This window comes from Hordeum vulgare, chromosome 2H (genome assembly GCF_904849725.1).
Source record: "Hordeum vulgare subsp. vulgare chromosome 2H, MorexV3_pseudomolecules_assembly, whole genome shotgun sequence".
In the NCBI taxonomy this organism is placed as follows: Eukaryota; Viridiplantae; Streptophyta; class Magnoliopsida; order Poales; family Poaceae; genus Hordeum; species Hordeum vulgare.
In genome coordinates this window covers 41027432-41039093 of record NC_058519.1, presented here as the reverse complement: position 1 = coordinate 41039093, position 11662 = coordinate 41027432, and the positions used below count along the sequence as shown (strand labels likewise).

The window sequence follows — 11662 nt, the reverse complement described above, 5'->3', positions numbered from 1 at the left end:
GTTCCTTACCTGTCCTCGTAGTTGAGGGCAAGACTTTAGTTTTTGGATCTCTCGGATTCCTCATAGTGATCAACAGACGTAAATCTCAAGTGACTCAGAGAATAGAGCTATGTCTCCCCGGCAACGACGCTAGAAAATAGTCTTGATAACCCACAAGTATAGGGGATCGCAACAGTTTTCAAGGGTAGAGTATTCAACCCAAATTTGTTGATTCGACACAAGGGGAAGCCAAAGAATATTATCGAGTATTAGCAGTTGAGTTGTCAATTCAACCACACCTCAAAGACTTAGTATCTGCAGCAAAGTTTCAGTAGCACAGTAGTGTGATATAACGGTAGCAGCGGTAACAGTAGCAGTAGTGACAGCAGTAGCGGTAACAGTAGCAGTAGTGAAAGCAGAGTAGCGGTAAACTTAGCAAGGACCAGTAGGAAAAGACTCGTAGGCATTGGATCGGTGATGGATAATTATGTCGGATGACATTCATCATGTAACAGTTATAACATAGGGTGATATGTAACAAGCTCCAGTTCGTCAATGTAATGTAGGCATGTATTCCGTATTTAGTCATACGTGCTTATGGAAAAGAACTTGCATGACATCTATTTTCCATCCCTCCCATGGCAGCAGGGTCCTAATTGAAACTAAGGGATATTAAGGTTTCCTTTTGATAGAGAACCAGAACAAAGCATTAGCATTTAGTGAATACATGAACTCCTCATACTATGGTCATCTTTGGGAGTGGTTCCGGCTATGGTCACTCCGGGGTTGCCGGGTCATAACACATAGTAGGTGACTACAACTTGCAAGATAGGATCAAGAACACGCATATATTGATGAAAACATAATAGGTTCAGATCTGAAATCATGGCACTCGGGCTCTAGTGACAAGCGCTCAATGAGAAATCTTTGCAAAATGCACGTATTATTAAGGAGTTCTGGAACGATTACTACGCTAAGCATAGCAAAGTAGTAGCAACATCAATCTTAGAACATAGTGGGTACTAGGGATCAAACCCCATCAAAACTAACTCGATTACATGATAGATCTCATCCAACCCATCACCGTTCAGCAAGCCTACGATGAGATTACTCACGAACGGTGAAGAGCATCATGGAATTGGCGATGAACGATGGTTGGTGATGACGACGGCGTCGATTTCCCCTCTCCGGAGCCCAGAACGGACTCCAGATCTGCCCTCCGGAGGAAGAACAGGTGGTGGCGGCGGCTCTGTATCGTAAAACGCGATGAACTCTTCTCTCTTAATTTTTTCTGGGCGAGAGAGAATATATAAAGCCGGAGTTGGAGGCTGCGGAGCCACGAGGGCCTCACAAGCCTGCCAGGCGCGGCTAGGGGGGCGTGCCTCCTGGGCTTGTGGGCTCCTGGCTCCGCTTCTCCAGGTAATTCTTGCGCCAGTATTTTCTATATATTCCACAAAAATCCTCGTAAATTTCCAGGTCATTTCGAGAACTTTTATTTCTACGCAAAAACAACACCATGGCAATTCTGTTGAAAACAGCGTCAGTCCGGGTTAGTTCCATTCAAATCATGCAAATTAGAGTCCAAAACAAGGGCAAAATAGTTTGGAAAAGTAAATACGATGGAGAAGTATCACCCCCTCCGCCCCGAGCTAGGGTGGGTGGTCCTCAGGCCCGAGTTGTACACTTGGGACGGGGTGGTGCGTGAGTGGGCCAGCACACCACCCGTCTGGTTGGATGTGATGCCAGAGCACGAGGCGGACTATCTGGAGCACTAGCAAAAGTGGCGGGTGTCGGAGGAGGATGCGGAGGCCCGACGAATTGAGGTGATGGAGCGCGAGGCCCAGCGAGCGCGAGTGCAACCACCGGCGGACGACGTCGCCGCTGCGTGGAAGACGGCCTTCCCCTCGGTTGACCCGACGTCGACGCTCATCGACCTCACCGACCCCAACAACGACGACAAGGAGGACGCCTAGGGCAGCGCGCCTCCTCTTTTTTAATTCATTTAATTTTATATTTAAGGCTGGTCATAGTGGGGAGTAACATATAGTAGTATCATGCATATGATACTATTGTATGATACTATCTTCATAGTGCATAGTATCATAAAGTAGTATCATAGATGACCTTATTTACTGACATGCATAACACATAGTAGCATATCATTTAACATGTCACGGTATCTACCTATGTTACTCTAACCCTCTCTCTTTTTTTTAATTGTCTGCCACATCAGCATGTTTGCTAGTCTCAAGTATATGATACTACCTTAGTTACTCCCACTATGATCAGCCTAATTTAATACACACTATCGCCTTCTCGACATTAAATGTTTAATTAATGATTTCTATATATTTAAAATATTTACTTATTTTTTTTCGCGTCACCTAAAATGGATAGCTGGTCGTGTTGGGTGCAACCGCCGACCCAATTTCAAAAACGAACATGAATGTTTGACCGACCGACCCAAATAGACAAAATAGGGACATAGCGCATGCTCTGATTTAGTCGGACAGTTGGACTTGCTCTAATCACCAGTATAATTCCTTTTCAATCTTCTGTCAATAGCTATGAGTATGTGTGAAAAATAAAGGGAAAGTCTTTCGTCCCACCGGCTGATCCGGTGGATCTATCATCCCTTTCCTCGTCCGTCGATCTGGTATCCATCTGACGGATCAGATCCCGCATCCATCGGAGAAACGACCTGATCGTTTTCCTGAAACTTGAGCATAGTTTCAGGAAACGGTCCGAAGCTGCACGATCTATTCAGAGGAGGCGGGCGACTAGTGGATCTGGGGAGGCTCTCGAGAGGCGACGACGCGGCCGGGGCTCGCCGTGACGACGACTACTCCTTCGATAGCGGCGGCGGCCAGTACCACCCCAAGCAGGTACGCCCGTCCCCTTTTCCCCTCGCACGTGCTTCATGAGCTTGAGCAGGAATGGAATCAGGCGCCGCACCTCGGCCCCCTGGCGAGCTGCAGGAGCTCGTGCTGGTGCTGGTGCTGTAGCCTGTAGCAGTCGAGCTAGTTGACCACGTCGTCGGCGGCGTAGAGCAGCTCCTTGACTTTTGTTTGCAAAAATTCCTGAAACATGACCTTTGTTGTAAAAAATTCTCCCGCAAAAATACCTATGTTGCAGAAAGGCGAAGAAAAAAAAATTCTACGTTTCTGAAACTCTACCGTTGTTTCAGGAATTAACGGGTCCAAAGTTTATTCTTGCAACAAAGCAAAAGTTTCTGCAACTCAGCCATCGTTTCAGAAATTATGAGGTAACTGACGGAGCGGATCAAACGGCTACACGTAGATCGGACGGCCTTCAATGGCGGATGTGCGTAGCAGGCCCGGAAAATAAAAGAGATGGCAGCGAGAAGAGCTAGCGTGACCACTGACCTGCGAAATGTGACGTATCCAAACCAACGGCTCGATTCACTGCCACCTCGTGATGCGCGCCGGCGACGGTCGGCACCGCAGGGCTGACGCCGCGGCAATAATGCAAGCCAAAGCCATGGCAGGACGCTCGTGCACCGCCGATGGCGGCGTCACGCGGCGCGCAACGGGCAACGGCCCTCTCCCGCCTGCCCACCAAAAAAGACTAAAGAACGAAACCATCCGCGGGTCCGCCCGCGACGAAGAGCTCCATCTGCCGGCGTGATTAGCGACAAGCGTGCAGTCTCAGCCCAACGGCTACCTCAGCGGCGGCCGGTCAACGACCACTATTAAACCCAACCGAGCCTCCCCCGTTGTCTGCTTCCAGTTCCAGCCCTACCACCCACCACCCCACCCCACCCCACCCCACCCCACTCTCTCCCTCGCTCCTCGCCCAAACCCAAGAACCCTGACCCAGGCGGCAGCGCGCGCGCGGTACCCGAGGGAGGAAGAGGAATGGAAGAGGAGGCCCGGCCGCCCCTGCTCCCGGTGCGCGTCCCGGTGAACGGCGAGGACCTGGCCCCGGCAGCGGGCGCGTGCGGCGTCGGCGGCGGCAGGGCGGAGATCGACACCTCCGCGCCGTTCGAGTCGGTCCGGGAGGCCGTCGACCGCTTCGGCGGCAGCGCCGCCTGGAGCTCCCACCTCGTCAACCGCATCTTCGCCCACCACAAGGTGACCTCCTCCCCTCCTCTCCCTTCTCGCCGCGGCTCATCTTGGCCCGATTTACATTCTTGGCGGAGGAGGAGCGCTGGAGGGGCGCCATTTCCTGTTCCGCAGAGTACCTTTTTCTCTAGCACAGTACTCCTACATGGCCGTATCCCTGTACTTTGGGTTTGTTCGCCATTCAATTAGGAGCAGAGCAGAGCAGAGCGGTTGTTGTCCGTGATTCGGCGGCAAATGCGGCTGGTGATGCTGAAATCAGCACCGATGCTTTCCTCCTCCCGATTAATTTGGTTGTTGCTACTTTTTCCGCCTGCAGAAGCAGGACCGGAGTGTGGGTGCTGAAGACGCGCAACGCGTCAGTCTGGCGGAGCAGACGGCGCAGATAGAGAAGGAGCTCGGCGCCAAGGAGAGGGAGACGCTGGATGTGCTCAAGCAGCTCGAGTCCGCCAAGAAGATCATCGCAGGTTTGAAGCTCAAGATTCAGAAGAAAACAGCTGAAGATACATTACAGCCTGAAGAAGACAAGCGGCAGACAGAGAGCAACTGCTCTCTCACTGAGGTGTCCGCAGCGGAACCTGATGTGAAGCAGCCCGAGGGAAATGCCGAAGCTCCAGAAGAAGAGCAAACAGCAGAAGTGAAGCAGCCCGGGGGAAATGCCGAAGCTCCAGAAGAAGAGCAAACAGCAGAAGTGAAGCAGCCCGAGGGAAATGCTGAAGCTGCAGGTGTGGAAACAGCAGGAACTGGAGTGAAGCAGCGGCCTGAGGGCAATGCTGGAGCCGATGTGGACATGCTCGATGAACAGCAGCATCCTAACTTGGTTCTGATGGAGCTCGAGCAGGCAAAGTCGAACCTGAACAGAACCACGGGTGATCTCGCTGCCATAAGGGCCTCCATCGAGTCGCTGCGCAACGACATCGCGACGGAGAAGGTCCTTGTAGAGAGGAGCCGGGAGAAGGTGTCCTCGGATGCCACCTTGGTTTCTTCTCTGGAGCTGGAGCTGGATCAGACCACGCAGAAGCTGCAGACGCTGAAGGATCTTCAGAGAAGGCGTGAGGACCCCTCGGACGTCTTCTTCGAGATCAAGAAGATGACTTCCGAGATAGAGCAGCTGAGAAATGCTGCAAATGCGTCGAAATCTGAAGCCATGATGCTAGCTGCCGAGATTGAGCAGACCAAGGCTACCATTGGCACTGCTGAAATCAGGTGTCTTGCAGCCAAGAAGATGGAAGAAGCAGCAAGGGCAGCTGAAGCTCTTGCACTAGCTGAGATCAAGGCCCTACTCTGCACTGAATCCTCAGCTGGAGATCTCCAGGGCGTAGATGGAGTGAGCCTTTCTGTGGAAGAGTACTCCGAGCTTGCTTTGAAGGCTCAAGAGGCCGATGAAAGCTCGAGGAACAAGATTGCAGCTGCCATGGTCCATGTCGACGAAGCCAACCAATCAAAGTCGGAGTCACTCACAAGGCTGGAGGAAGCCAAAATGGAGGTTGAGGAATGCAAGAAGGCACTACAAGAGGCCCTGAAGAGGGTAGAGACTGCCAACCGAAGAAAGTTTGCGGTGGAAGAGACTCTTCGGAGATGCAGATCCGAGACCGGACACAAGAGACGCTCATTCTGTGGCTCCCCCAAGTTCAAAACTGCGGCACATCGTCACAAACATGATTCTCACTGCATGGACATCATTGATGTTTCAGACAACTCCATGAAGCCGACACTGTCGATCGGGCAGATATTGAGTATGAAGCTAATGGGGCCTGATGGCTACGACAAGAGCGTGTCGGACGACACGAGCGAAACCTCCAGTGTCTCCCTTGGCCAAATCCTGAACAGGAGGCAGGCAATCGTGTATAGCAGTGATACAAGTGCTAACAAGAAATTCTCCGGAAAGAGGAAGAAGTTTGCCTTCACTGGGCTTTCAGTTTTCCTGGCAAAGCAGGCTAAGAGCAAGAAGAAGAGAGGATCGGATGAGAACTGATGTCAACTCTGCCAGAACACTAGCTAGTTACTGAGTGTTTTGACCCCCTATTTCCATGTCATGTGTTCGTGTATAATGTTCCTAGGAGTATAATATGTTTCTAGGTCTAGTGAGGTTCTGATATTTTCTGTAGCTCCATGTACCAGTTCGTCAGTCTGGCATCTGCTGACTGATGTTGCTTGTTAGGGTAGTCATAAGAGTTAGACAGTCTAGCATCAGTCCAGTATCATGTGCTCTATGAACATGCAACACTATTATTACCTATGGAAGAAGACATTCATCTGTACCAGTATTATGCTGTGTTTGGATAAAGTCGTTCGTTCTTACTCTGCTGTGCCTGATGAGTATTGTTCCTTGGTTAGAAAGAGATAATGCACCCCGTGGTCATGGAAGACATCAACACAACCTTAGAGTTGGATCTGCCGCTCTAAATACAGTACATATAGTAGGTAACAAACGGCTAGTTAACAGCAAGTATAGCATGTGCAGCACTATGAAGTATGAACATGGAGAGTTATCGGTTCAGTAAACTCTGTACTGTGTGCACCCTGTGAACATGGTAGACACTGGTTCAGCTAGCACTGTAATATTGTCCCTCTGGACTTGGATGACATTAATCGTACTCCTTCAGTAGTAGTCCGCTGCCTTTCGATTAAAAAAAATACCGTTTTCAATGCTCTCCCTTTGCTAAAAGTTTTTCAAAAAAACTTATATGTGTTTCTTGTTTACATATAGGGTACACAAGGATTACAACACAACGAGTCGATATGTCCGAGTGGTTAAGGAGACAGACTTGAAATCTGTTGGGCTACGCCCGCGCAGGTTCGATCCCTGCTGTCGACGATTTACCTTTTCTTCCAGCTCGTTTTTGCTGGGCTGGGCTGGACCTTCTGTCTTCTCTTCTGAGAGCTGATGTCTTCCAGCTCGTTTTTGCTGGGCTGGGCTGGACCTTCTGTCTTCTCTTCTGAGAGCTGATGGGCCATTCCATTTCCACAAGTTTTGCGCCTCGTCAGGGATTAAAACATCGTCCGCATCACTTTGATATGCTACTTGAAGTTGTCGCGTGCAGTTTCAAAATAGGAAAAAGAAGTTGTCGCGCGCAGTTCTTCACTTATGGCGCCCATTTTATTCACGGATGTAAATTCGTCGCCAGGTTGCGAGCATTAATTTTGCAAGAATTGGTGTTTTCTCTTTGCCAAGGCTTTGTTGGAAGCACAATTTAAACTTTTTTTTGAACCGGGCAAACCCCTTTCCATTACTTGACATAACGAAAATACATAGTCCATTCAAAAGAAGAAAAAAAACAGAAAGGGATGCAAGTTCAAAGCACTCTTGGAAAACTCACCATAGGAACTCGTCATCGAGCAGCCTACCGCAGGGCGAAAACCCAAGAACACCTATCCAATTCGCACAACAAACCTTGCCCAGAAAGGGGTGCGACTTCAAAGCACTCTTGGAAAACCCACCATAGGAACTTGTCATCGAGCAGCCTACCGCAGGCGAAAACCCAAGAACGCCTATCCAATTCGCACAACAAACCTTGCCCCAGCAAGCCAAATTTCAAGACAGTATCAGAACTACAGAAAAACACAGGTCTATGCCTGAAACCACTCCACACACAGGGAGGAACTAAAGCTCCTGAACCTCTAAACACCACCAGACAGCAAACTGGAAAACCCCTCCATTAGGCCTCCTCCGGAGCCGCACAGATCCTCATCATAGCCGACGCGTTGCTCTTCGGCATCTTAGCCCCTCGCTCCATTGCATCTTTGTCTTCCCCTGTCAACAGCCCTACCCAATATGTAAGGAAGCCACAAGCAGAGTAAATAACATGAAAATGAGACCTCAACTTCTTATTTTCAAAGGTCACACGATTGCGAGAGTTCCACAACGCCCAACAAACAGCAGCAAGACCACATGTGTAAAATCTAGCTCCATTAGGCAGATAAACATAACACCAGGAATAAAACTGCCAGATATTACTAGGACCCATACTGATACCAAGCATACAACCCATAGTTCTCCATGCCACCCTAGCTACACGACAAGTAAATCACAGATGTTGAGAAGTTTCCCTCTCCGAACAAAACGAACATCTAGAATTCCCTTTCCTCTTCCTTTTATTCATCACATCCCGAGTGAGAATAACATCCTGAAACAAATGCCATAGGAAGATCTGGATCTTCAGAGGCAATTTTGCTCTCCAGATCCATCTAAAGTCACAAGCTACAACATTCCTTTCTAGATACTCATAAACAGATTTAGTAGAAAACCTTTTTCCACCCCCTAGCTTCTAGACAATCTGATCTGGCTCATCATATATGATCCAACCATCAATAGTCTTCCTCAGCTCCACCCACTGACCAGCCAACAAATAAATCATTTGTCTCCTGAAAAAGTCATTCCCCACCCCCGCTTTACCCCCCCCCCCCCACTGTAATATCCTTCTAATTGCAGATGTAGAACAGATCAGCATAGGTATTTTTAACGGGGGATTACCACCAACAGAATCATGCCACAGCCTTGTAATATTTTCAGATTTCAGCACCACTTCTCTACGAGCCATATAATGAGATTTTACTTTTATTATATCTTCCAAACAGGAGAATCCGCAAACTTACTTGTAACTGAGGCCACATCATCTCTTCTGAGATACTTAGCTCTAACTACATCTTGCCACAACCCTTGCTGTGTTTTCAACTTTCACCACCACTTGACAAGAAGAGTAATATTATGCTTGTGTAAGTCTTTCACTCCCAGGTTCCTACACAATTAGACGTGAGGGATAAGACAACATTAGTTACGAATGGCACGTGTTTTCGCTGAAATTCTCACAAGCGCCGACTACAAAGACAATTGGCCATGGCAACCCATCCAACTCCTCTCTTCTCCACTCCCGCTGTGCATGGCGTACTAGTGCCGGGTTACTATAGGATTCTTATAGAGTCCAATAGCACCTGTGTTGCTTAAAAAAATAACTTCAAACCGCGAATAACTAATTGTGTAAGTAATTTTAAAATATATTTTAGAACATGTTCATGCCATTTAAAAAATGACCATATTTAAAAAAATATTTTGTACATTTTAAATATGGGCATGGCATTTTATAATCTTTTCCCATGACGTAAGCACGTTTTAGAAAGGGTTAATTGAATAAGTGCCACTTAAATTCTGGCGATTCTGGGAAACGCCGCTGTAATTTCCTAATTTTGAAAAATGTCATTGCAATTTAGCTATCTTTGAAAACGCCACTGTGGATTTTGAAAACTGCCACTGGAAATGGTATTTTTCAAAGTTTGAAAATTGCACTGGCATTCCTTGGAATCCAGTATTCGAGCGGCATTTATCAAATCAACTCTTTTAAAAATGAAAATATGTTTTCAATTTCAACAAGTGTCATTGTTTTAACATGTCTGCACTTTTAAAAAATGTTCATGCAGTTACAAACTGTGTTCATGTATTGCTTCAAACATGCATATAATTTAATAAAGTATTCATCTATATGAAAAAAAATATGATCACGTTGGAAAAAAGGTTAATGGAATTTAAAAATGGTTAGTGAGAGTCTTTCATTGGTTGAGTGTAGTAATATGATTTTAACGGGACTGGACAAACATATGTGCAAGGGAACTCAGCTGTCCACATACACAAGAAAAAAATCAAGCTGTCTACACAACACTTCCCATACACTTTCACCTAGGGCACACCCTTCACACCCCTCGATTCACCAAAAGACCTCATTTCAAGTGAGTTTAGATCACTTACAGCCGGACCTATCAAATCCAGCCTATCAGACATCCACAGACGCGTCGGGATGCGTCCGAGATTGACCGATCACGCCTTAAATAATGCAACACATATCCGGACATCTTAAATACATACAGCCCATGCAACTACTAGTCGACGCACACACATCATCCAGTTACTCCATCACTGCTAAACATGCTATCGGACTATCAAAATTTGGCATGTTTGGCTATGATGGAGATCATCTATGGTTGTCCTTGTCCTTCCTGGCACCCTTGTCGTCCTTGTCGCGGAAGTACCGTTCGAAGACGCGGTACAGATCGAGCCGGATCTGCTCGTCGCCGGGGCTGTCCTCGTCGCTACCCACCTCCTTCTCCTTCGGTGGCAGTCCGACCATTTCACGGACCACCCGATTTTGTTAGTGAGGCGAGGGTGCGCGTGTTCGGCCGTTGTCGTTTCTTTAAAATGTAGGCGTGGATGGCTTCCTCCTCTACCACCGCTCGCGCTGCCGCATCAGCTGCATACGCCTTCATCATTTCCTCCGCGAAATAGGCATCGACGATCCTTATCCTCTCCTTCCCATGGCGGCAGCCCGTTCCCGCCGGGACTCAAAGCCCGCGGGACCTGTCGTAGATCCCCCCGTCGGGACATGGATGATCCCGCCCCAGAGAAACCGAGCGCCCTTTGAGTGGACATTATGGAGTCGCGACGGACAGATCCTCCCATCGATTGGGCGATGTCCTCGTGGTAGCGGCGGAGTGCAATGCGAACCATCATTGCCTCCTCCAATCCGCACGGAACAACCCCTAGTCGACGGATCCGGACTAGTCTGAGTCGGATCCGCTGGAGGCCATGCTGGAGGTGAGCTTAGGTGGCGGATGTGAGTGAAATGAAGTAGCTAGGGTTTGATCGGGCTGACGAATGAGGACGATTATATGTGGGGTCGACGCGGGCCAGTGTGGGCCAGACGAGCGCGCCCGGGCACATCCGGGCTCCCCAAAATCCATCCCATATTTAGGATGAAAATAAAGGTGCCGGTCAAGCCGGACGTTCAAGGCTGGTTTGAGAGGTCCGTCTGAATTTAATATTTTGTGATCACACAGTAACCAGACGAGCTGCCCGGACGTTTAAAAAAGATCTGAAGACTTCGGCTATAGATGCTCTTAATAAGGACGTCTTATAGGCCGCGTTCTACGATATATTCCCGACCGAACGCAGAGGAGGACTCCTCCTGGGCCGTATCAAAAATACAAAACAATCATACGCTTCCTCGGACTTGAACCCAGGGCCGTCCAGCATTCATGACACTGTTGCTAGGCACTACAGCTACTCGGTTTTGATGACACACAAGTAGCACTAGGTTTTAAGAAACCATCAATCAGAACGTGTTTACGAAATCAAACCTATACTGACGCGACCTGCTCGGGCCTGTAGCGAACCAATTGTTGGTACTGTAGCTGTGGTGTTTTTAAAACATTTTTTGAAAAGGCGACTAATATTAATGGTTTGAAATGTTTGTTGAAAAGAACGAACATTTTTTAAAAACGAATTAACTTTCAAATATATTTTTAAACGTGACAACTTTAAAAAAATGCGAATCTTTTAAACTAACGAACAGAATTTAAGAACACAAAAAAATATTGAAAACAGGAACATTTTTTAAAACTCCCAAAGCAAAAGTAAAAAAGCACGAACAATTTTGTAAACGTGGATGTTTTTTTAAAATCCCAAAAAAATTCAAAAAACATTTTTTGGATTTTGAAAATACGAACATTTTTTGAAAAGATGAACATTGTTTCATATCACGAACATTATGTTGAAAAATGTGAACATTTTTTGAAATATACGAACACTTTTCGAGAATAAGCAAACAAAATTT

The 11662-nt window shown here is 47.6% G+C and overlaps 1 protein-coding gene and 1 non-coding gene across 3 annotated transcripts; both read left to right on the top strand.

The window, feature by feature from the left end:
- The first annotated feature begins 3732 nt into the window (after positions 1-3732).
- LOC123424722 (WEB family protein At2g38370) lies at positions 3733-6328 on the top strand. 2 transcript variants are annotated; one of them, XM_045108394.1, is made up of 3 exons: positions 3733-4073; positions 4381-4663; positions 4718-6328. In XM_045108394.1, the coding sequence occupies exons 1-3, from the start codon at positions 3858-3860 to the stop codon at positions 6034-6036; spliced, it is 1818 nt and encodes a 605-aa protein (XP_044964329.1). In that variant the 5' UTR covers positions 3733-3857; the 3' UTR covers positions 6037-6328. The 2 variants fall into 2 exon arrangements, with proteins under 2 accessions (XP_044964329.1, XP_044964328.1); XM_045108393.1 differs by having other exon boundaries at positions 4381-6328.
- A 469-nt stretch (positions 6329-6797) lies between these two features.
- On the top strand, positions 6798-6879 carry TRNAS-UGA. Its single transcript has one exon. It is a non-coding gene; the product is annotated as a tRNA-Ser (tRNA).
- The last annotated feature ends 4783 nt before the right edge of the window (positions 6880-11662 follow it).